Below are 26,091 nucleotides of genomic sequence, written 5' to 3' on the forward strand. Positions count from 1 at the left end.
AGAACTTGCCGTGTGGTTGAGTGTTTCCGTATGCATTGTTCCTGGCTGTGCACAGCCAGGGCTGGGTTCTCTGCCTCCCAGAAATTCTGCAAGGCACCGATAACCTGTAATAAACCCCTTTCAGCTGAATCTAGCAAGAGTGGATTCTGCTGTCTGTGCCACCATCTCCTTCCTACAGGCACACCTAGCTTATGTGGGGCTGTGGGAGGAGAGGGGAGTTATGTAGGGAAAGGGTTGACATCAGATAGCAGGCTTTCATTTTATTTACATAGAAAATTCTTTACTATGTGCTGGAGAATAACTTGAATGAAAGTAGGTAAATAAGAACCTGTCAGACACAAGGATCACACTTCAGATGTTTCTTTCCTCTTCGGAGTACGTGGTGAAAATTCCTTCCCAGGAATCAGCAGCTAACTCACTTAACAGCAGACCTCTCAGAAAAGCCCCCGTTTTCCCTCCTTCACACTCTGAAGACTTCAAGCTGATTAGGGGTAAGGGGAATGTGGAGAACTTATGAGTCATCTAACACCTTAGACCTGCCCTCCATGCAAGCCAGCCAGGTATGTAAGTGCTCAAGAAACTCCACTAGTAGAAATGTGTTGTGGCCGAGTTGATTTCTTGCCTCTATTGACCCCCTTTTTCTTAGTTATAAAACCCCTGATTTGGTGCTGGGCACATGGTTACCCAGAATAAGCTTTTTATCCTCCTTACTGTTGGGTGACGTAGGTTCTGATCAATGCAATGTGGGTAGAAAGAAAGAAATCTCATTAAAAGAAAGCTAACCCTTTGCCCTTTTTACTTATTCCTATCTGCTCCCTACTAGCTGGAATGCAGATGAAATGGCTGGTGCTCAGGCAACTATTTTGGACCATAAGCCTTATGCTAAGGATAGCAAAACAGTAATACAGATGCTTGATGTTCCTTGAAATTATCCTGACTGCCCTCGACTACCTACCTCTAGATTCCTTTTGTATGAGAGAGGAATAACCGTTTTTGTTTAAGCCGTTGTTATCTTAGGGTTTCAGCTTCTTATAGATAAACCTCATCTACTTACACACATGTCCTTATAAGGGTATAGTTCATTTAAAAGCATTTTGTTTCAAGCTGATAACAAATTCAAATACACATCCCTGTGCATAGTATGGCTTCATTGTCTTCACTTAACTACATGCTTGTTCTTCTGATATATACATCTGTCCAATTTCTGATATGGCTGGCCATTTCTTTATAGCACTTAATACTTTAAAAATCTCAGGGGTTTTTACAGAAATATTGCCTGCATATCCAGTAACCTTTGCCAACCATCACTCGCAGGTTTCCCTGCTTCATCTCTCCTTTTCTCCTCATGGGGCATCAGCTTCTCTCACCATACCCTTCCCCTTCTAGCTTTTGAAAGTATGTAGCTTTTCAAGTGCTTGAAAATTTAAGAAATGAACATGAGCTAGGTGGAGCTCCTAGGAAGGCATTCTCCCCAACCAGGTTTTGGCCCACTCCTTCCATTCTGCCTCAGGTCCATTTTCTTCTCTTCCTTTCAGAGCTTTGAAATAATTGGAGGGTTTTCCTTTCATTTATGTTACCTGGTTTTACCACTTCAGAAGGGTGGAACCTTCTCAGACTCACTTTTTCCCCAGCGTCTAAACTTCAAAATACCAGCTTTAAAGGATTAAATTCTGAAAATTTCACCAATATAGAGAATTTTCTAAAGTTCCCAAGTTTGAAATGAAAGAAAAGTCAAATGCAATCATAATCACGGGACATGTTCAAGTAGCTTCAAAGCAGCAATAATGCACCTAATTAATACTAAAAAACCTCACTTGACCCCATCGAATTTCTAACTCCCCTCACTGCATCATTCTAGAGAATTTGATTTAAAGGGGGAAGGTAGGTATCACCTCACACAAGTCAGAATGGCTATCATCAAAAAATCCACAAACGATAAATGCTGGAGAGGGTATGAAGAGAAAGGAACCCTTTTGCACTGTTGGTGGGAATGTAAATTGGTACAGCCACTATGGAAAACAGTATGGAGATTCCTTAAGAAACTAAAAATAGAGCTACCATACGACCCTGCAATCCCACTCCTGGGCACATACCCAGAGAAAAACATGGTCCGAAAGGATACATGCACCCCAGTGTTCATTGCAGTGCTGTAAACAGTAGTCAAGAGGTGGAAGCAACCTAAATGTCCATCGACAGAAGAATGGATAAAGAAGATGTGGTGCATATATACAATGGAATATTACTCAGCCATAAAAAAGAATGAAATAATGCCATCTGCAGCAACATGGATGGACCTAGAAGTTGTCTTACTGACTGAAGTAAGTCAGACAGAGGAAAAGAAACATAGTATGATATCACTTATATGCAGAATCTAAAAAAGAAAAATTGATACAAATGAACTTATTCACAAAACAGAAACAGACTCATGGACTTAGAGAAGGAACTTATGGTTATCAGGGGATAATGGTGGGGAGAAGGGATAGTTAAAGGAGTTTGGAATTGACGTACACACTGCTATATTTAAAATAGATAACCAACAAGGACTTACTTTAGAGCACAGGGAACTCTGCTCAGTATTCTATAATAACCTAAATGAGAAAAGAATTTAAAAAGGAATAGATACATGTGTATGTATAACTGAAACACTTTGCTGTACACCTGAAACTAACACAAAATTGTTAATCAACTATACTCCAATATAAAATAAAAAGTGAAAAAAAAAAAAAAGAAAGGGTGGGGGGAAGGTAGGTGCTAAGGTAGATGGAATGCATTCCAGAACTCCGAGCCGGAGGAGAAAAGCTGATGAGGACAAAGGCCAGACAAGCCTTAGGGTTCTCGTGAAATTAGCCAAGCTTTGTGAATGACGTGGAAAGCAAACAGCATTGTGGGTTGGAAAATCATCACATGGACGCCAGAGAGGGACCAAAGCTGTTTTCAGACTCTGGACCTGGGGTTCTCTTTTCCTCCCCTTTGCTCTCTGCAGCAGGCACTGACAGATTAGAGAGGCCTTTCTCCAGCAGCGTCACAGGTGCTTCTGCACCCTTCCTGGACCCCCCCGCCCCCGCCAGCAGCTGAGCAAGGTGGTGCGCTCTCTCCCCTGACACATACTGCTCCAGCTCTTCAGACCTGAGCCTTTAATCCAGGCGGACCGGTGTTTTCCTTGGCAGATTTTCAGGGATTACAAGATTTCTTAGACGCACAAGACTATTGGGCAGATGTGTCCGCTGTGTATATAGAATTTGACTTCGGAAGCAAAGCTTTGAAAGCAGGTCTGGGAAGCATGGTCAGAGCTCGGTACCTACCAGGTCCAGCTGCAGCCAGACCGATCAATCCCCATTACAGCTCAACAGCTTAAACCCGAGGCTGCCATCAGCATTGATTTCCCCATCTGGTGATGCACCTTGTGCTTCACAAATGTCCTGAGACAGGGATGGGCTCTGCATCGCGGTGCGAGCCTCTGTGCACAAATGCGTCTTTACATGTCAACAGAGATGCACATTCAGCTCCAGGAACTGCCGGCCCGTGGGTTTAGACTCAACATATTCTGGTCTCTTGATCCCACAGTGTCAGTCTTCCTTCCACACCCCATTTTGTAGGTTTCAGGCAAAAACACATCACTTCTGTTTGCTTTTTTAAAGTGACACTATCTTAAGAGCCCATGACCAAGTGCTTGCTGATTTGTTGGAAAGAGCTTTTTAGATGTGAGCCATTTTAAGCTTTGGGCTTCGTTATTCTACTTACCGGGAAGATGAGTTCACATATATGTAAAAAGAGAATAAAATCAAACACCCAAGGAAGAATAAAGTGATGTGATTTCTGGGCGAGGTAGCTCAATCACACAGAGCGTCTCAGATTCGGGAGGAATAGCTCACAGTAGAGTTTGGGTTTTAGTTTTAAGCATTATTTAATAATAATGTTCTGATGAGGAATCCCAAGAAGAAATGAATAAGACGTGCTTTCCCAGGTAAGTGGAAATGTGTTAAAGCCCCAGAGTCCTCTATTGGTTCAGGTGAAGAACACCTGGGAAGAATCCAGATGTGGGCTGTGCTCGGTCCCATGAGCCCTGCTTAACCAGGGCTTTATGTGACCCTGTGACAGGAAAGCAAGGCCTTGAACTTTGTACAGAGACCATCTGCCCCCCCCCCATCCAGAAGTTCTTACAGACCAAAAATAAAGCAGAATATTTTTCTTACAAGAATTCCAAAAAGAAAACAATTTCCAGTGTCAGGCAACATAATCAAAACAGTATTTAATTTTGAAATAAATTTTTAATAACACATAATTTTTCAAAGGACCAGCATGAAAATATTGTCCCTTGAAGCATTCTAATTATCAACGGAGGTAGTAGAAGCATTCCTGTCTAGATTAAAAATGGAAGCAGTGAAAAAATATCCATTTTTGGTGGCAGCAGCTCAAGGGAGCGTTAAGTAGAGGCTGATGACAAGAAACTGATGAGAGAAACCAATTTAGATAGAATGCTAGGGGGAGAAAAAGTCTAACAGTCTAACAGTCTAATGCTGGGGGGAGAGAAAGTCTAACCGTCTGCTCGAGAACAATGTGCTCCCAGAGCCATAGCATCTGACCTTTCACTAAAGTCATTTTAAGCTGAACTGAAAATCTACACAGCAGGGACTTCTATTCTGCCAGCTGTGAATGACCAGGGCAACCTAGCAGGCTGCTTCCAGCCCAGATATGGAATTGGCAAGATTTTTGTTTTGTTTTGTTCACCTCTGAGGTGTGTGAACAGAAAAAGACTGAAAGACTGAACATCTTATCTGCAGCTCGCTCACAATGTCTTCAAAGACCCTACGCTAGCCTTCCCTACGCTAGCCTTCCCTACACTAATCTAGCTCATGATTTCAAAATTATAGTGCCGTTCCTGCACACCTGTTGTCATTTAAGATGTCAATGGGCTGGATTGATAGAAAATGCAAGTGAGACATTTTCCAGAAGTAGCTGCAACTCAATATTCAATTGCCATGGGGCTGGGGAGGGTACACCGCTGACAACCTCACATACAATTCCAATGATTCAGGGCAAATGGTGGCATTGCCTGGCCCACAAGGGAAATGGTTATAAAGTTTCAAAAGAAAATTGCAATACCTTCTGGCTGCAAAATCACAGTAACAATTTAATTTCAGGGGTTAAGGGAGCACTGACAGCAGCCTCTTTATGCGCACAGGTGTGCCCATTTTCGCCCTAGGAGGCCACCCACCTCTTTGTGTCCCTTTCATGCATGGACTCTTGTCGTCTACACCTGTCCTCGCCTGGAGGCTGGTCCCCAGCCGGGCAGCCTCATTGTCAACCTGAATGAACACCACAGAAACATCCACGGAAATAAGCCACGTTCGGAAATGCAGTTTGTCCAGACAAAAGGCCGTATTTTTCCATTTTAACCTATTTTGTTGAGATAGTTAACGTTAGTTATCACATGTCCACAGCCAGTGACAATCTGATTCAGATTCTGTCCACTGTACTTTCTTTCCCCTCTACTGCTTCCACCAAGAAATAGCATCTCATTTCTTCTTTGGACTCACTGGCAACATTCCCTCGATGTGTACAGAAAAGAGACAGAATCAGAATGTAGCCAAATTAGACAAGAGTCCAAAGAGAACATCGTCCCACAAAGAGGACATGGGGACCAAAAAAGTGAAATGATTCACTGTGAGTGAGCCGCCAGCAAATGGCCAAACCATAGAATGGCAGAGGGACCAGAGACTCTGGGGATTCACCCTTCCCCCACCCGCTTCACGAGAAAACTGAGACACAGAAGGGGTGTTCAGGCCAGACCACGCCGCCGAGCAGGTTCAGAAGCTCTGCGATCAGGGGAATGGCTAAAAAGTAAAGAACCTTAAAAGCAATTGACTGAAAGGGGAAAAGCCCTGCAGAGGAGGCAGATGTGGTGTCAGCTCTTCCATGGATAGACCCAGCAAAAATTTGATTCTAAACATTTCTCTATTCCTTTTGAAATTCCTAGGAAACAATTACTGAGCGTGACTACCTGGGAGGAACATTTAGAGCAGCCAGAAAATGCACTGTCATCTACAACAGGCATCGCCATGGGCTGTGTCTGATGACCCAGCTCATCTTTAAAGCTCACTATAAAAACAAGGTCTTTATGGGCTGGTGAGAAATTGAATTTTGGTGAGCGCACATCAATTCAAACTGCCAAGAGGTTCATGTTTGCCTTGAAATTCTGAAACCCCGAAACCCCGAAGCCTAAGGAAGGCCAGAGACAAGAAGCCTCATCTCACTGTGATGAGCACGATTAGTGATCACTGTGCTGTGGGAAATGGGCCCTGCCATGTAGGATGCTTGGCTCTGTGAGCTGATTGTGATTGGACGAGTCTAAAGGGAGAGTGACTTCCCTCGCATCAGCACCAAAGCCACGAAAGCATCCCTCTGACATCCGAGGAGATTTTGCTTTCTAAATGAATGCCAGAGTGCAGTTCAATTTTTCAATTATCTTCAGGGTCTGGGACGGGGGGGAAGGGTAGAGAGAAAAGAATGTGCTTTGGAAAGACTGAAGAAGCCACTTGCCAAGCATAGAAATAGAGCGAACTTCCATTTCGCATAATCGTAAGTTCCTGGAAGGAGTGTTCTCATAAATACTGTGAGGAAGGCCACCTCGTCATCTGCCCATTTCCCATCCTTCCCCTGCGGCCCCCCAGGTCTGGCTCTGTCGAATCAATACATATTTCAGCTGATCATTGGTTGACTCAATTCTAGATCCCAACAGGAAGAAGGAAAGTGGCAGCTGGAACAGGACAGCTGTAGCAAGAACCCAAAAGCATCCCAGAGGGTTGATAAGAAGCATCTATTCTTTAGTTCGCTTTTTGAGAGAAAGGGGGTAATCTTCAAGAAATCCTAAAGATGCCACCAGAAAACTACCAGAGGTCATCAGTGAATTTGGTAAAGTTGCAGGATACAAAGTAAATACACAGAAACCTGTTGCATTTCTCTACACTAACAACGAAATATCAGAAAGAGAAATTAAAAGAAACAATTCTATTTGCCATTACATCAAAAAGAATTAAATACCTAGGAATAAACCTACCTAAGAAGGCAAAACTCCTGATTAAAGGGGCTCAAATCCTCATTTCTTTGGGAAATATCTTCACCGTGGTGCCCAAAAGAACAATCTCCCTGGTTGTGTGGGGAAGGGGAGGGATGAAGATTTGGGTTCTGGTTTGTACTTAATTAAAAGAAAGAGATGGTCATTTCTCATATTCTTTTAAGCAGCTGATCTCACAGTCACAAGTTTGAAGTTTAATTCAAAGTTCTGGGACCCAGGAATCCAAGAGGGACCAAAATGAAAGCAAATCTGCTCTTTGATGCCTCCCCAGGACAGGGAAGGCAAAGGTTAGCATCTCTAATCTGCAGCGCTGGCTGGGAGAGCACGGTGCCATCCATCCCAGATCAATACTCCTGCCCCAGGCCAGATGGAAGTTTGTCGAGGTCTCCCGGGGGACACCTGGATTCCTGGCAGCCCCCCTTCTCCCACCTTTCTGGTGGCCAGGGCGGCTGGCTGAGTTATCCACAGACACAGTAGATCCCACATGCACACTGAAAGCAGTTTTTCTGGAAACTGGTGTGGCTTCCAGCCCCAGTTCACTGGAGGAGGCCTGGACATGCCCCATCCCTATTTGGGCCCTGGTGGCCCCAAATCCCAGGAGGCTGTAAGCTGCTGTCCTCTCCCTACTGTCCCAATAACCCTGACTTCAGGGGGGAACCAGGCCTGCTCTGCCCCCCACCCCCTTTTCTGGCTGGCCTCTCCATAAGGTTTCTCTTGAGACTGGACTGAGATACGTCCAGCCTCACCCCCGTCCTGGCTGCATTCCCGGTAAGCACCCCCCATCTCTGGCCACCTCCCTTGACCCTTGAATGACACCTGAGTTGAGCTGGGAGGCTAAAACTGACTGTGTGAACACACATTAACCTTTACAGGGACAGCCTAATTGCTCTAAGAATGTCAAATATGTCATCTTTCCCAAAAGGTCTGACAGTTTTCCTTCTTTTAGAATTATTAAGCCAACCAACAACACCGCAGTTAAAATAAAAGGATGATATTGATGGACTGCTTTTCTTTTCTTTCCTTTTATTTTTGTCCTGAAACCAATCCAGAATTTGGGTACAAAAATCACTCCTACTCTGTTTTTGTAAAGCTGCAATCACTTACAGTATAACAGGCTACATTTTTAATTAGGGAAGACTGAGAAGGGCACGGGTGACCTGGCCCACAGCCCAGTCGGAGAAGTGCAGGGGTAAGATGCAAGGCAGTTCTCACCTCTCGCCCCTCCTGATTCACTCTCCACCCTTTCCCTAACCATTGTGCTGTGGCTTTGGTTGGATTCATCCCAAGGGTGGTCCTAGAGGCAATCAGAAGACAGACAGAACGAGATCTGGGTATTTATTCCCTTGCCTCCTTCCCTGCTAGGGTTGTCAGATACAATACAGACTGTTCAGTTCAATTTGAATTTCAGATAAACAACAAAAAACAAGTTTAGCATAAGTACGCTCCAACTATTCCATGGGATATACTTATACTTTTTTTTTTTTTTTTTGCTTATCTGACATTGAAATGTAACTGGGCATTCTGTATTTTTATTTGCTGAATCTGGCAACCCTAGAAGTTTGCAAAACTGCCCGAGGCTTAGCTATGTCCTTCAGAAGACCACAGGTTGCTTCTGCACACAGCGCCCTCTCTGGATTCTGTTGCCTCCCTGCAGGCCCTGTGGTTTCTAGTCTGAGGTGTTACGCTGTTCTTGGTGGGCTACCCTGAACCCTGCATGCAACTTTGCAAATGGTCCCTTGGTAGTTAACTCTCCTCGAATTACTCACATGGAAGGTGCCCTCTGGTTTCTCCCGGGACTGTGACTGATACATTCGTTACTAAGGACATCCGACCTCACTCTCCCAGCATTGCTTTTCTGAAGTATCGCATCCCCAGCTCTGAGTACCATCTCCAACGTATATTAGGTGCTTAGCAAATATCTCCTGAATAAATGGATGAAAGAATGAAGGAGCAAAACCAAGCTAGAGTTCAGAGTGTTTTGCAGCATCGCTTTTCTGGTTATTAAGGACCCAAAGGTCTGCATTCTGAAGGGATGCTATACTAACCGGCAAAGAAAATGATCCAGGATATACTTGAAGGAGGGCAGAGTGAGTGAAGGAGAAGCAACCGATGGGTTAGCAAAGATGAGTGGGTTACGTGTGTCCCAGTTAACTATTCCCGGGGAATGAATCACTCCAAATTAGCAGCTTAGGCACAAGATCTGAGTATTCTTTGCCCCCAGTTCTGTAGGTTGGCAAGCTCAGCTGAGCTCCTCTTGGACGGAGACGCCCACACGGTTGCAGCCAGAAGGCCCTGGGGCTGGGGTCACCCGAGGACCTTCACCCACACATCTGTCAGCCGGGTGGGGAGAGCTGGCACAGTCACTGGCTGGGTGGGCATCTCTCCAAATGGCTGCCCCACGAGCTAGCTGGGCTTCCTCACAGCATGATGGTTTAAGGTAGCAGGACTTCTTAAGTGGCAACTGGCTTCTCCCACAGCAAACGTTCCCAGAGAGAAGAAGCAGAAGCTGCCAGTTTCCTAAGGTCCCAGCCCGGACACTCACAGGCCTCCCCTCTGCTGTGTGCTATTGGCCTGAGGAGTCCCAGCTGCCCCAAAGCAGGAGGAGGGGATTTAGAACTCCCTCTCCAGCAGCCGAAGACCCTGTAGCCATCTCTAATCCTCTTCAAAGCCAGAACCCAAACCAGAAATCCTACAGAGTCACAACCAATATACAAAGTGATCCAGGAATATTCGCCAAGGCCATTAAAAGGTAAGGAAACATATAAAGAGAAGGGAAGTTTTGCACCCCTGACTTGGAGAATTAATTAGATGCAAATCAGTTCTCATACTAAAAAGTTCCCATTATCTATCTGCTGTGCTTAAACCAGGGTAGCAATTTAGAAAGTGCTGGGAAAAAACATATTGTGAAATGCATGATACATATTGAATTGTTTTTAAAAAGGAGTTTGTCTGTGGCACCCCTCGGGCCGGCTGCACGGCAGGCAATGTGCACAGGGACCCTCACTCAGAATAGCCAGGGCTGGACTGAATGATCTGCTTAATAATTTTTAAGAAGGAGTCCATGCTTTCAATATTCCCTGGACCCTACAACTGATACAGCCAGCCCTGTCCTTTGCAGAGAGCCGAAGATGTAAAGAGGCAGCAATCAGAGAACAGCTGAGGATGAGCTTATAGAGGTTTGTCTTCTAGAGCCTGTGGCTGGGTGACACCGTGCCAACCTCGAGACAACCTCCACTGTGGTGATCCACGGCCTTTGTTCTCCTGCCTCCCCCCAAAGTGGGAGGCACCTGCCCTCTGTGAGGCAAAGCCACAGTGATGCTGCTGGTCTGCTAGACTAGCTTTTAGCGCAGGGCCAGCTAAACCCACTATCACATTTTGAAGTCACTCTTAAAAAGAGGATTCCAGATAAAGAAGATGTGAGATACACACACACACACACACACACACACACACACAGTAGAATACTATTCATCCATAAAAAAGAATGAAATTTTGCCATTTGCAGCAACAGGGATGGACTTGGAGGGTGTTATGCTGAGTGAAATGAGTCAGACAGAGAAAGACAAATAAATACTCTATGATACCACTTATACATGGAATCTAAAAAATACAACAAACTAGCGAATGTAACAGAAAAGAAGTCACAGATATAGAGAACAAACTAGTGGTAACCAGTGGGGAGAGGAAGGGGGGAGGGGTAATATAGGGATAGGGGAGTAAGAGGTTCAAACTACTAGGTGTAAAAAAAGCTACAAGGGTATACTGTCCAACACGGGGAATACAGCCAACTTTTTCTAATAACTATAAATGGAGTATAACCTTTAAAAATGTCCATTGCTATTGTACACCTGTAACTTATATAATATTGTAGAGTAGTTATCCTTCAATTTAAAAGTTTTTTTAAAAGAGGACTCAGAGCCAGTCTGTCCTCAGCTTGCCAAAGTTAGTGAAAAGTGGTCACTTCCTGAGCACGAGGGGCTCACTTAGGAAAGAATAAAAAATTGTACTTGGAGTGAAATAGCACCATTTCTTGACTGAATCGTCTGAATTCAGGGCCAAATCATGGCAATTAATTAGGATTGATTGGAAACTCCAACTCGTTACTGATTAAGAATGTTGGACGAAACCCATCAATCATGTTGCGTGGATTTTACAGAAACACACAACAGTCCCCCGGGGCTCACCCCACAATGACGTTCTAGAATCGCTGGCAGAGGACTTTCTGGTGAGACCCAGGGAGAGTTCTGCCCTCGGGTCTGAGTGAGTTCTGTGGGTGCTCTAAGGATGCCAGGAGATGATCACAGAGACACGGAGATTTCCTTTTCCTGCACAACTCAGATAAGACAGCAGGTCCAGCCTAAGAGGAGGTCCAGTCTCTGAAAACAATTCAGCTCACTCTGTTGCTCAAAAGGATTTCTACATGCCTTTGTAATCACAGATACACCCACTGATAGGAACCCTACAAATTTCAACCATCTTAGCTCAGGCTGAAATGTAGCTCAGGCTGAAATTCTAGTTGTTTCTCTCTTCTGAAAAGCTGTTTGCTGTGCAAATTAATTCTATAAATAAAATTATGAACGTATCACCTACTTAAAAGAGCAAAACCTATTCAAGCACTTGAGACGTATTACGTCCATACAAATAACTGATAAGCAGAATAGGAAATATTCCTATCTCCTGATCGGGGCAAAGGATAGACGGATCATCATTTTCCTGGTACAAGCTACTTCATAGGCTTAAAAAGATCTTGAGTAGCAATTCTTTCAGCATAATTTATAACTAACAGTTATAATTTATAATGCTAAAGCATATGGGCCTTCTCCGTATGATACAAAATTCTATCTTCAGTTAGTCTAAAGCTGTAACATATAATCTCTAAAAGACAGGAAGAGAGGAGGGAAGGGAAGAGGAAATAAGGATAAGCCTACAAATTAGAATATCGCTTCAGTTTTTTAGTTTTGAAAATCAGCAGGGCTGTCCCTGTAATTAGCCTGTGATCACACCTCTTTGCCAGAGAACAGTTAAGTAAACTGATGAAAAGATGGTGCTGATGAGACTACGGTTTCCAGCCTGGCCAAGGTGTAAGTCTGTGAACTTCCTTCAGTTCTATGGGCTCAGACCACAGCCCACCCCAGTGGCCAGTTTACACCCAAGACTCCCCGTCAAGGAGAACTCAGGAGAGAGCGAACTTGGGGACAAGCTGGTGTGTTTAGATGGCAGTCCAGATGACCTGCTGTCTTTCCTGTGATTTATGTGACCTTGGGGCCTATCACCTGACTTCTCAAGGAACTTGGCCTGACATCACCTCCCCTACCCACCTCCCAAGTCGGCCACGGAATCGGTTGTGTGTGAGAGCATTTTAAACTATGCAAACGCCTAAAGACGTAGAGAATTATAACCAAGAGCAGGTAAAAGGCTCCGTGTCTATTAACAATGCTTCAAGCATGTTTATTCCAAAGACACTGAATTAGAAGCATCGTATTTATCCAAGGTATTACTAGCATGTTGACGTTATTATAACGCTCAGCCTGAAGGGGGGAAATCACCCTTGTAACTAAGATCGGCAGTAATAAATTCCCTGTCAGCACTAATCCCTAAAATAACCTTCACAAAGAATCGATTCACTTTTTGAACGATAGTACCCATTGACCAGGTGTGTGTGGATACCCTGATTAAAAGCCAGGCTTCATAAGCAATTCCAGTTTCATTCCTTCCTCATCTGGATCAATATCAGAAGCAAACATGTGTATCCATATCTTCCTTCTGGAACAAAGATTCTTTAGAGAGTTCAGAGCCAATAGCACAAAGGGCACATCCTGCTAATAGTATTTGGAAGCCGTGTTCGTATTTCATCCATTCTTTTTCGAATTTTTTTCTCTGGTTACTTCAAATGCAGAAAAAGAAGGGGAGAAAGGGCCAAGCGACCCCCGACAGAGACCAGAACCGTTTGATTGTTCACCTCGAAAGCTCTGTGTGACTCGGGATTCAGGGCAGCACACACAATACATCAGTCCAGGTGAATGCGAGACTTCAGGCGGATTTTAGCGCTCTAACAGGAAACTGATTTAGAGCTTCTTGGCCTGGGAATCGTTGCACACCCTAGTGATTGATTACCTCAGGGGGGTGCTTTTCCCACAGCCAGATGCAGTCTCTGAAAGTTTAACCTGCACATTTCTGAGACCTGTGGCAGCTCAACATTCAAGGTTATCATTTTCCCTGTTTGAAGGGGTTTAGAGGCTCAGCGCGGTAAGTTTCCACCTAAACTCATACTGAGATTCATGCAGAATTGGCATATTAATCCTCAGGGTGGAGGAGAGCTTCACAGCCCCCCACCCTGGCTTCCAGAACCCTGAGCAGCCTGCAGAACCGACACACATCCAAATTCTCTGAATCCAGCCTCAGACTCTGATTTATCCCATCTGGTATTAGAAGCAGAATCGAGTCATGTGTCCACCGCAGGCAGTTAGAGGAGATGATCCCTCCATGGCCTTTCTGGAAATTGTATTTCCCCCCTTGCCTTCCATCCTAACCTCCCTGGGCCCAGGGAACCAGACCAGCCCGGCAGCACCTCCTGCCAGAACTGAACTTCTCTCTTGGGTGCGGTAGTAAACACACAGTAAGTCCCCTTCTGTTCCCGGCCTCAAAGCAGTCCCTTTCTACTCCAAGCTGATCTTCCATCCTTGCACACAAGACCTTGCCCCACACACTTCCACAGACCAAGGAGAGGCGATAGAATAAATGAACCCCCAGACAATCTGCCCAAGTCGATGCATAGGCATAGAAAGGTCATCAAGAATACCACAGGGAAAAAATGGGGCGTCTGCTGTGCGCTCTGGAGTCAAGGGGGAAAGGGGGTGGGCAGTGTGCAAAGTGCTTTGGGAATAACTCTTTGAATTTTATTTCTTATTTGAAAAGTCAGGCTCAGATAAATGCTAGTGTATCTCTCTGCCTATGAATGCAGGTCCCTCTGAATCAATCTCTCTCTACCTACTTGATAGCAGAAAAACAAAATTACTCTGTGTGTGTGTGTGTGTGTTCCCTCAAATCCAAAGGTGAGATAAACTTAACTGTGTATGATTTTTAGTTTTATTCAAAGCAAGGAGAGGAGAGTACCCAGTACAACAACATTTGATCTTATTCATTGTTAGTAATTGTATAATCATATCAAAGCAAACCAAATCTTAGGTGCTCCTAGCATAATCCCACACCTACTAGAAATTTCTCAAGCCAGGACCTCTTTTCCAAAGAAGAAGCCCCTATTCAAGTTGGGCTGAGTTTTTGCTCGGCTACTCACATCTCAAAGAAACTACAATGGCGGTGAGCCCCATGGTATTTCAGAACGATACATTCCTTCTGGGCATTTACCTACAGCCTGGATTGGGTGGGGTGGGGGGATTCTCTTATCAAACTCAGGTATGTCCACATGCCTCTCACCTCCAAAGACAGACTTTTGGAAACAAATATATCACAGTTCCATTCCAGTTTTAGAAATTCAATTTAGCTTCGGTAAGCCTCCAAGCTCTGAAAGTAAGCTCCACCAGAAGTTTATTACTTATAATCTTTCCTTCGGATTGGAAGTCTCCCAGCAACCACTCTACTTCCAGTATTTTCCTATTTTTGTAGGTCAATAAAGGAATTTAACTCTTAGAGTCTCTCTGAAAGATGACTATCAAGATATAAATCAAGAGATCCAGTGAAATTATTGTCTTACAAAAAGATCTTTTGACTGTGTCCAAACTGGTGACGACTGGTGAATAATCTAGATTCAGATGGTAGTGTCTGTATTTATAAACATGTTTGAATTTAATGTAGCAGATGAACGGTAACTGGAGGTCTGAACTGTTGTTTCACTCAAGTAGGGCATTATATCTAGAACCAAACTAAGTCCTTAGCCTAAACTACTCAAATCATAAGGGTACTTTGTTCATATAGGAATGAAAATCCCTGAACCAACAAGATCCTAATGAATTTATTTTTTAAATTAAAACATAATACAACCCTAATATTTCTGAAAAAAAAAAAACGTCTTCACGCTGCAGGTGAGATGAGGAACATCCGGATTTGCTGGGTTGTGTATCCAGAAGTTGGTGTCCTGGAGAATAAGGACAATTTCAGGGTTGTTCTGGATAGTACGGGGTGGATATATGTCAAATACCGTGGCAACAACAACAGCGACACAAAAATAAATCTTAAAAGAATCCAGATCCCCAGCCAATGGCTCTTTTGAGATAATACTCAATATAATAAAATTTCAGCAGAGCCCAAGACTTTAGATCCCGCTGGGGTTTTAATGTAGCCGACTTGTGTCTTCTCTGATCCAATTTAGAATTTCAAGTCATCCATAATTCACTACCATAGCCTTCATTGCTTTGTGTTACAGATCTCAAATAAATTCATAATATTTGAAATAAGAACACTTTGGCTTGTAGTCAACTAACAAAATTGAGGGATGTTCATTTTACAATGAATTGACTACTATCCCCACCTTATAACATTTTGATAGTCTACGCCTTATATTTCTGCTCTCATGGGTCCCTGTTCCTTCCACATGTGTAGGCAGCTTCATTTGTATTAATAGGAAATATACATTAGATAAAAGATCTCTCTAGATACCCGTGATGACAGAGTAAAATAATCTGAATTTCAATGGAATGTAATATTAGGTTAAAACAGAAATTCCAAGATGATCGTCTCATATTATGAATTTAAGAATAAGGAATTACACAACTTAGATTTTTAGGAAAACATATTTTAGACCATTTCTAGAAATCTTTACCCCAATCTTTGTTGGGTTGTTACTGACTTTTGTCTTTGTCCATCTTTAGAGGCAAAAGCACAAACTTAATATTATAATAAAATACCATGTACGTATATCACACATGAGCAGTTTTATCTGAAATTAAGACAGAACATGTTAATAACAATTTGAATGTATACAGCACCTTTATTTTATAGCTATCAAATAATCTCTAACTTTTTCTATTCAAAAATGAATATCCTCCAATATCTAGAATTACATAAAGAAAAGTTTTATCTATAGCACCTTGAATATTTTTCTTTCTATCAACTTTTATACCTCCAGAAAAGGCACACGCAATTTTCACTAGAGTGGATCAATTTTTATCTGAAGGAAATTTCATGCCTTAGAATAGCAGAAGGTAGTGTCTTCTATAACAGCTGGTAATTCCCTCTGGTGCAAAGCAGAGCATGTAGACTTGCTTTGAAGGACCCGTGGATGCCAGGGGAAAACAGCGCTGCTGATGTATCAAGCACAAAGGACCTAGTCTTGCCTTGGTCACCTCTCTGCTTGATCTCAGACTCCATAACTCCTGTATGACCTGGGAGCTACCTAGAGCAGCAGTTCTCAAAGTGTGGATGAGGTACCCTGGGGGCATTTCCTTGCTTTGAGGGAACCCACAAAAGCAAAATTATTTTTTAATGGTACTAAGGTATTAGTAGCTTTTTAAATTTTCATCTGCTCATAGGTGCACATAGAAAATTCTCATAGAATTTTCTAGAGGCTACACAACACGTGATATTACAACAGATTGCATGGAGAAGCAGCCATCTTCCATGAAGCCAGACATGAAAGCGATTTGCAAAAATACAAAACTCTTCCACTAAATTTTTATTTTCTATCTTGGAAAATATCATCACTTTTTATTTTTTAAATGTTATTTATGTTAACGTGTCATAGGTTTGTCACTTTATTTTTAATGAATGAATAAGTAAACCTTTAACAATTTCTCCATTTTAATTTCTAATGTGGGAACCATCAATAGATATAGCCAACAAAAATGGAAGCTCTTAGGGGTCTTTAAGAATTTTTAAGAACGGAAAGAAGTTGTGAGAGGAAAATGTTTGAGAACTGCTGCGCAAGGGCATCTCTGAGAAGCCTTTTGACTCTAAATTCAATGATTCCAAGGTTGGCAGATCCCATGGCTGTGAACTCCAATGATGAGACGGATATGAATCTGTGAACCCAGCAAACCGGGTAGCACCCGTGTGGCCGTCCTTCCTTCTCTGTTTGAGCAGCTCTCATTTTGCTCCTCTCTGCTTCCTGACCTCCTTGTTAATAACCCACCCCCACCACAGCCCACACAGAGAAGATGAGAAACGCCGTGGGCATCATGAAAGGCTTATGAAAGAATTTATTTCCTCCCCCACCCTCCTCAATCCCCCAGGTCTGATCAGGACATTCTTGGGCACAATCCCTCTGCTTATTAATATAGTGACCATTTCATCCCAGCGGTCACCACCACACAGACCCTGTCCAGTACGATGGTGCCAAACAGGCAGCTGAGTCAGCAAGGCCCCAGATGAGCGCACCACAGAGAAAGGTTCTAGTACCTTAGTCTTGTTCAGGCCGCACTCAGGCTCATGACTGAGGATCCTAGGTTGTTTTCAGGGCTCTAAGGAATTTTTACAGCTGGTTTTTGAGATTGGCATTATCCACAATTGGAGGGACACCAGTCTAAATTCCATCCAGCAGGAAGCAGGAGTAGTTTTCCATAAAAAGTGTGTTCATTTTGTAACTAAGAAAAAGTAGGAACACCCAGAACCTAACCCCACCAGAACCATAACTAACCCTCGGCACTTACTTGGCGATTTTTCATTATGACCAGTCACCCTCTATCACAACCGCTAAAGCTGGGGAGCTGGGCTTCCTCCCAGCTCTGTCTCTTTCCAAGTCCACACTCTTCCCATTCCTGGCCATATCCCAGCTCTTCTGCTCCCAGTCTGTTTCCCCATCCATAAAATGTAATGATCATTCCTATAATTTAAGGCTGAGGTGGAGACTGGAATCAAGGAGGCAAATGCTCTGGTCTCTGCCAGTTATTGTTATCTGCTGGTGAATCCCTGCGGTGACACTGAGCCAGGACCTCCCCCGGTCCAGCATCGCGCTCTGTGTACGAGGGAGAGAGAAGCGAGTTTTAACCCTCCTTTCCTGTGAAGTTGAGCCCTTCACAGTTTTCAAAGCGCTTCCCTCATTTGATCTCATTTTATCCTCACAACAACTCGGACGATTCTCACCAACCCTAATGAAGAAAACAGAGAACGATATTTGCATTGTAACCATGTTGCCCAAAATGGGAGTCCTCCTTTGGGAGGGAAAGTGTTCTCATCACTGCATTTAGCTCAGTTTTCTTTGTAAAACCAGACCACGGTGCTTACTTGGAGTTGCTAAAATCCACTCCAAACCAAAGTGCAGACGTACAGAGTAGCCAATCAGGATGGAAGCTATGATCCGCACCTGCCATATGCCCAAGGCTACAGACGGGAAAAAAGTAAGTAGTTGGACTATTCATGAGGTCTTACCATTTTCACCAGATGTCTTGTCTTTTCCATTGGTTGCCCCAGCTCCTTGTCGCTAAAGGCATTATAAAAAAAAAGAAAGAAATTGTTATCAGACACTTTCAGGATTATTTTCGTCTCTCTTATTGCTTCAAATACCTCTTGCATTATATCAAGTTCTATGTTACTTTAGCTCAGATGGTTAAAGCATGATGCTCGTGAGACCAGGAAAAGATCAGCCCATGAAAGGATGTACCGGAACCTCACAGACCACCACCCCACTGGACCAGATCCACTGCTCTATGCATGCAGTTCACTAGTCACTAGTCACAAGGAAACCAGAGAGGAGACTGTTGATGATCAGAACAGCATCAAAAATATGAGGGAAACAGCCAAGAGTTTGTGCCAGCCGCGAGATCAGAGCTGTCCCTTTTGTCAACGATTACACTGCTATCGTTTTGTTCCAATCACTATGTTCAATGCCTCATCTTCAAATAAATTGGAATCAACTAAAAAATCTTATGTCAATAGAGTTTCTTCTATTGTTGAGTTATTTTTCTGTCCGTGTTTATAACAGTTGATAACAGCTGTGTGTTTTCATTTTACCAGGTCGACCAAAAGTATGAATATATTATGGTTAGTCTTGAATCTTTGGGCATGATTCTCTGGATATGTGGTCTGGGGAGCTATGTGCACTGTATTCTATATGCAAACGTATAAGCATGTTTCCTTGAGGCTTACCCAGCGACTGTCTTTAATTAACATGATGTTTGGAATTGTTCGAGTCCTTAGAGAGAGAAGTATTTCATTAATCCAATTTTCTGGTCATTATCAGAAAATATGCTTTGAGTTGAAAAAAAAATAAAGTGATTGTAAAGTCTCTAAATTTCAGGTGAAGAAAATGAGGCCAGGCAGGGAGCCTGATTTGTCCAAGGTCATGTAGCTAATTGGATGGAAGTTACCACTGGAGACTGGACTTCCTTGCCAAGGTCAGTGTGTTTCAGGAATTGTCATCGTTATGTAACTATCTGATGGGATCATGGAAAGAGAGGCAAGGCGCTGACCAAGGAGAAAATCAATATAGATGACTTCCACCAGGGATAAGTGTGCCCTTAAAATTTATATTTGGGTCCAAGACTTCAGCCTAAAAACAATATTAAAAAAAAATCATCAGTTCCCAATATTGCTCAGGGTTGTCATGAGAAATTCCCAGGTCCTTGGCCAACACTTGATTAACAGAAGCCGGATCATCTGGGAAAATCTTGCTTTCAAGTTCTGATTAGTGTAAATAAACAGGGTGAATGAATGATATAGACTTATGTGAACAAAATTAACCATCCCTGTGTACGCTTATTACCTGGTACATTTGATAACTCGAGAGAGAGGCAAAGCCAAGCCTCCCGTTTATTTCCAACCCCACCACACACATGCCGCACACGCGTGTGCACACACACACACACACGCGCGCGCTCCACACACACACCCCATCTCAGTCAACAAGAAGCTCAAACTCCCACCCACGGGGGAGTTCACGGGGTCACGGGGGTGCTCTGCCTTGTCCTGCGAAGAAAAACCACCTTTCTCTGGCAGGAAGTGAAAGGAAAGGCTAGATAAGTGTGGGTTCTTTCTTCATATTTCACTTGAAAGTTCTTGAATTTTCAGAATCCAGACCTGCCCATGTTCCCGCGGAGGAAGAAGGCTGCATCTGGCCAAGCATCAACTGATCGTCAATAAACTCCATTGAGCTCCCCACGTCATGGCATCATTATCTAAAATCTCAACCTGTAATACACATCATCTTGATTTAAACCAAATTACACCTTTCTTAAATACAGTCGATTTGCAAGTAAAAATGCCACTTTCTTCTTGCCTGTACTTATTCTGTCTCCTCTTTTTAAACACAAAGCTGGTAAGTTCGCTGCTCTATGGAAATCTGATCACCATCGTGAAAGATCAAGCTAGAGGCACAGCAGCCACCCCTGGGGGCTGAACCGCTCCAGGGTTTAACCCCTCCAGCCTTCCTCACGTAATTCATAGACAACTCAGAAAACAAAGTGAATTCCACGGAATAAAAGGACAGGGTTTTAGAGTTGAATAAAGTCAAATTCAATGGCATAGAAGTACAAAATAGGTGCACACCCAGCCCCACTGTCTTTAAATGCCTTAAACACTGACATTTTTCAAATGTTGTGAATACTTCGTTCCATAAAAGATCACCTTTTAGAAACCTAAAGAACACCAAGATGAAGTGTGCACAGGGGAGAAGAGGGGTTCATTTTTAAGGATTTCTATGATAGGGGTTTTGGGTCAGGTCTTATATGATGAAGGTAAAATGAAGCTGATAGATGTCATAAGGAGATGGTGTCTCGGATCAGAAAATGATCCTGACAAAAAAAAGTAGTCTTTGAAAGCACCTCATTTCAGAATTCTTTGAGACCTGGAGACATTTTTAAGGCAAGGCTGAGAGCAGTGGGGGAACATCCAATAGCTCTCCTGTTCCTGGGGTCTACAGCAGTCAACACACGTGATTTTTTTTTTATCACCAGGTGAGGTGGCTGAAATTCCCTTGAATCTGTACCTGGAGAGGGTCTGAGTCAGGCTGGATGTTGAGGTGCTAAAGCCAGACATGCCCCAAGTGGTCCTGGGCATCAGTGAATTCTGACGGCATCCCTAACCAGGTAGGTAGCACCACTGTCCTCATCAGCATCACCCTACACATCGTATCCCCCGGCACAGAGGACTTGCTCAAGGTCACACAGCAGGGAGGTGGCAAAGCCTGAGCTCCAACCCAGAAGCACTGGCTCCAGAGTTGCCCTGGGAACCACTGAGCCTGTGCCTCCCCCAATATCCTCCTGAGGCCCCACCCCAGCAGGTGGGGAGATTTCCACATGGAGGGAAAGAAGACAGCACCACAGAGAAAAATAACTTAAGAGAAAATGCATCACCATTAAAACCCCCTCCTTCTATCTCGCGCCCATTTCACCATCAGGAAATGCTAGGTCCCCATCTAAGGACACGGCCCAAGAAGTTAACATCACACACAGCATCGGAGTCGCCTTCTTCTGCAGCACAAGCTGGAGGCTTGCATGATGCTGGGGTGTCTGCAGAGCGGTTGTGAGGTGATGTGAGGGAATAAGGCAGAACAACGGTCGGGAGAGGTCTTCTCTGGGTCCTCAGCCCTTAAACCCTCACCTGGCAACTCCCACGGGTCTCGGGAGGGAGGTTTCCTTCCTCGGTGATGTTAACTAATACAAGGATAGCATTACAGAGTCTAATAAAAACCCCAATTAAAAGGAGCCCAGGGCTTCCCTGGTGGCACAGTGGTTGAGAGTCCGCCTGCCGATGCAGGGGACACGGGTTCGTGCCCCGGTCCAGGAAGATCCCACATGCCGCGGAGCGGCTGGGCCCGTGAGCCATGGCCGCTGAGCCTGCGCGTCCGGAGCCTGTGCTCTGCAACAGGAGAGGCCACAACAGTGAGAGGCCCGCGTACCGAAAAAAAAAAAAAAAAGTATGATTTTAAATCATGCTTTTAAATCATGACAAGTATGACTTTTGAAGTCATTTTTCCTGACAGCCCCCTTGCACCAAAGGCTACAGGAAAATAACAAGGAACATGTCTTAGTTTGGTCAGTCTGGTTTCTCAGAAAGCAGAGCCTGAGGCAAGAGCCGTTTGTGCTACAACTCAGCTGGGGAGGGAGGTGCCAGTAATGAGGTGGGAGTGGGGGAGTGGGGCCCAGACAGCCCACGCGAGGACTCGTCATCCCTCTGGCACCGCCAAGCGCACCCACACCCCGAGCCTGCGCCCTCCGGCAATGCTTGAACTGTGTCCCGGGATCCACCAGCTCCCATCTTGCACTGACCCAAGACATGCGCCACAGAACTTAATTCCTGATGCTTCTAGTCTGGGCCGCGTCTCCAACCTGGCATCTGCTCGGGAAAAAGGAGGACGCCCTGGGGAAGGAGGTGGGGACGCACGGTGTGGGCAGGAGGTGACACGTTGTCACTTCAGACCTGCCTGAAGTCTGCGGAGCCCACGCCAGCCGGCCACCCACAGGGGCCTCAAGTGACACGAGAGAGGTGCCTCACTCACATATCAATTTGGCTGGGTGGCTCTTTTCCACCAAGTTGCAGTCACGGACGGTCCTTTCATATTAGATACTTCACTAGTGGAAGAGGCCACGCCTATTTTCCGGCACGTAGGCGTCTTCAGATCTATTTCCTCCTATACTTTGAGCTCAGAGTGGACATTACACTGTGTCTGACCCCTTTGGTGCTACACGTAGAGGCCGTGAACATATCAGGAATACTTGTCTCAACGATGCCGGCTTGAATAGGAAGCATGCTGGCGTCCTGCCCATCACAGACAGTCTCAAACACAAGCCTGCTGTGTGTCCATCCCAAGCCTCCATGTGCTGTCACCTCTCAGTCCTCTACTCTTCCTTGTGAAATCTATCACAAAACCTGAGTTCTTGGAGTATCACCAGTGGGTTAGGAGAGAGAGGCATTCGCCTTGGGCACAGAATTTAAGAGGGCCCCAAGAAACGCATTAATCAGGACAAACGCTGTCTGGGATCACTTATATGTGCAGTCTGGGGTTGGGGGTCATAGGAGCTGCGAGAAGGATGGTGGCTGCCAGGGGCTGGGCGGGGGAAACAGGAGACGCGGGTAAAAGGGTACAAACCGAGTTATGAGGAAGGTCTGAGTGTCCAATGCATACCACGCTGACTGTCGTTGATAGCACTCTGTTATAAAATTGAAATTTGCCAAGAGTGTGAAACTTAAGAGCTCTCACCAAAAAAAACCAGAAAGGTAAATATGTGAGATGATGGATGTGGAAATTAACTCGATGGTGGGAATCTTTTCATAACATACATATATGTCAAATTATCCGGTTGTACACTTTCAGTATGTTACAATTTCATTTGTCCATTATACTTCAATAAAGCTGAAAAAAGGCAAATAATATCTTAATGCAATATTTTAGAAAGTCAAAAGTACTGCAAAAAGTCATAAACAAAATAGCAACATTGTACACAAAGACGGGTAGCTCGTACCACTGAAGTTCCCTCAGGCTCCTGTGCAGCGCTACCATGGACTGGCCACATGTTTCCCCAAAGCAAGTAAAAGATTCAAGAAGTCAAGTCATCTCAAGGATTTAGAAAATTGTTCTAATACGGCCTTAGAAACTTTTCATCCGCAGCTTTCTCACGGGCTATGACTGTGAGTCATGAATCTGTGCTGTCATTCTGTGGGTTTTGTTTTTTTGGGGTTTTTTTGCGGTACGCGGGCCTCTCACTGTTGTGGCCTCTCCCGTTGCGGAGCACAGGCTCCGGACGCACAGGCTCAGCGGCCACGGTTCACAGGCCCAGCCACTCTGAGGCATGTGGGATCTTCCCGGACCGGGGCATGAACCCGCGTCCCCTGCATCGGCAGGCGGACTCTCAACCGCTGCGCCACCAGGGAAGCCCTGTGGGTTTTTATTATACGATTTCTAGAATACTGCCATGGAGGGTCTCATCTTTCATACTTTGCCATTGATACCCATAAAACTGGGTATGCCAGTCATATGTCGCACAGGACACGGAATCACAAAAACCTGCTTCCTCATTAATGCAAACTCAGAACCCTGGACAGATTATGTCTACTTGGGAAATCATTCAGCCAGTATATATTGTTTTCATCTTTAGGATAAGACACAAGTTCCCATGAAAAGATATTTATTTTTCATTCTAGAAGGTTGGAAAGAATGAAATATGAAATGAATTCCAGCAGGTGAAATTTGGGGCACAACGGACAGTCCAAGAATATTTTCTGAATCTATACCTATTAAGTGGATAAACCTGTCTTCACTCTAGAACTTGGCTGGTTGCTTAATTTGGTGCAATGTGACTAGAGGGTGACCAGTTCCAAAGGCCCCTTAGAGTTGGGGAACGAAGTGCCTTCTGAAGCAGTAAGGGTCCCCGTTCATCCCCAGGGTCCCCCCAAGTCTCCACCCCTTCTTCCTCCATCTTCCCAAGCAACTCGCCCATTGTGCCACAAAATTCTGGAACGAGCTCTCCCTAGGCATGCATTTGCTTTGACAACACTGGAGAAAAGACGACAACCCTCATGGAGCCAGGTCCACAGGGGACAAAGGACAGAGGGACCCACAGAAGCCTTTGGCTCACAGAGGCATTTCTTCTCAGTCCTGTTATCCAGCCATCAGGGGAGGGAAGTGAATGGGCTTCTCAGAGTCCTGGGGTCAGCCTGTCACTGGGGCTGCATTAGGAAAATTCCCCAGTTAGAGGACTCTGGTGTTTCCCAGGCTAAGAAATGAAAGATTCTTTTCAAAAGCAGATTATCAAAATTAGGTACATTCGCCAATGCACAAAACCATGGGCAGTGAAGGTCACGGATTTAGCATCAGACAGAGGCCCGGAAGCAACCCGGGGGTGACGCGCTCCTGGACTAACAATTTACTTTTCCTTCTATGAGGCAGGCACTGGGCCGGGCCCTGAGGATCCCCAGGAGAAGAGAACGTCCTCTGACTTTGCTTGGCTCACAACCTAGAGGGACAGAGACTAAACCAACCATCTCATATGGTGGGTAAGAGCTTGACCAAAGATGACCAAGATCAGGGGCACGGAAAAGGGTCCCCAACTCACACTGGGGTGGGTGAGGGCAAGGGGGGTTCCACATCTTGTGGAGGACCATGAGTCCCAGCGACCCCACCAGCTGGGCATGGCTGGGGAAATCCCTTATCGAGTCTCTGTTCCCTCCTGAGAAGGAAAGATGCTAACCTCTGGCTTCTGCTGTCACAGGTAGGGACCTGACATGCACCAAGTGTGCTCTCCCCATCTGTCCATCAGTGAAGGAGTTTTCCAGTAGAGGCACTATTTATTGGGCAATATCAAGTGGATGGCATCTCTGTATCAAGGGAAAGGAAAATACATGTTTCAAGGCATCTTTTAACCTTTTCCCCTCTGTCCCCAACATCTGGCCTCTGCTGGACTCTGTCTACCAAGGAGTTGCAGAGATTTGGCAAAAGAGGGAAAGAAAAGTCCATCCCATCCTCAGGGTGGCTTGGAAGCTCTTGTTTAGCAAGTGCTACTTCACACCGTCTATCCCCCGATGATGCATTTCCTCTGAAGTTATTTTTCTGTGTGGCACTGTTTTCCTTTTGTGCTGTTGCATCCTGATATTCAGACTGCTAATGGGTTCAGGGATCCTGGAGCCCCTGAAATGGCAGCATCGTGACAAGCAGAGCCTCAGATGGGTCATAAATAAGAGGAAAAACACCTCTCTGCATGTCTGGCGTAGAAGGGACACAGGGACCGTGATGGCTCAGATACTGCATATTCTTACCAGGGTCAATATCCTTCACAGGAGAGATGACAAGATGCAGAACCAGCCCCAAAGATCTCAGCCCACCCTTCTGAGGTGTCTTTTGATCACTGTGTTTATAAAGAAACAAAAAAGGCATGTTCCTATGGTATTATATTAAGGCGTGTTTCTACGGCATTACATATAATGTTTTATTGACAAAAGATCGTGAGTGTCTTAGATGAAATATCAGATTTTAAATGGACACAGATGCGAAATCACAGCGATCGTGCAGTGAAATAAGATAAACAGCTGGGTCAGCCAGCAGGTAGCTGATGGTGCTCAGAGCCACCACAGTCATTAAACCAGTGGCTTCTCAGTGACTTCAAAGGCACACCATGAAAGGCCCCTTCCAAATC

At 44.7% G+C, this 26,091-nt stretch overlaps 1 protein-coding gene across 1 annotated transcript in view; it reads right to left on the minus strand.

The window, feature by feature from the left end:
• The window catches only part of PCP4 (Purkinje cell protein 4), a 55,844-nt gene that overhangs the window by 10,796 nt on the left and 18,957 nt on the right, over window positions 1-26,091 (minus strand). Inside the window, exon 2 of the mRNA XM_030835402.2 lies at window positions 18,395-18,446. Within this exon, the coding sequence (XP_030691262.1) occupies window positions 18,395-18,446 (52 nt within the window). The remainder of the gene's footprint in view (window positions 1-18,394; window positions 18,447-26,091) is intronic.

This window comes from Globicephala melas, chromosome 4, assembly GCF_963455315.2.
Source record: "Globicephala melas chromosome 4, mGloMel1.2, whole genome shotgun sequence".
Taxonomy (NCBI): Eukaryota; Metazoa; Chordata; class Mammalia; order Artiodactyla; family Delphinidae; genus Globicephala; species Globicephala melas.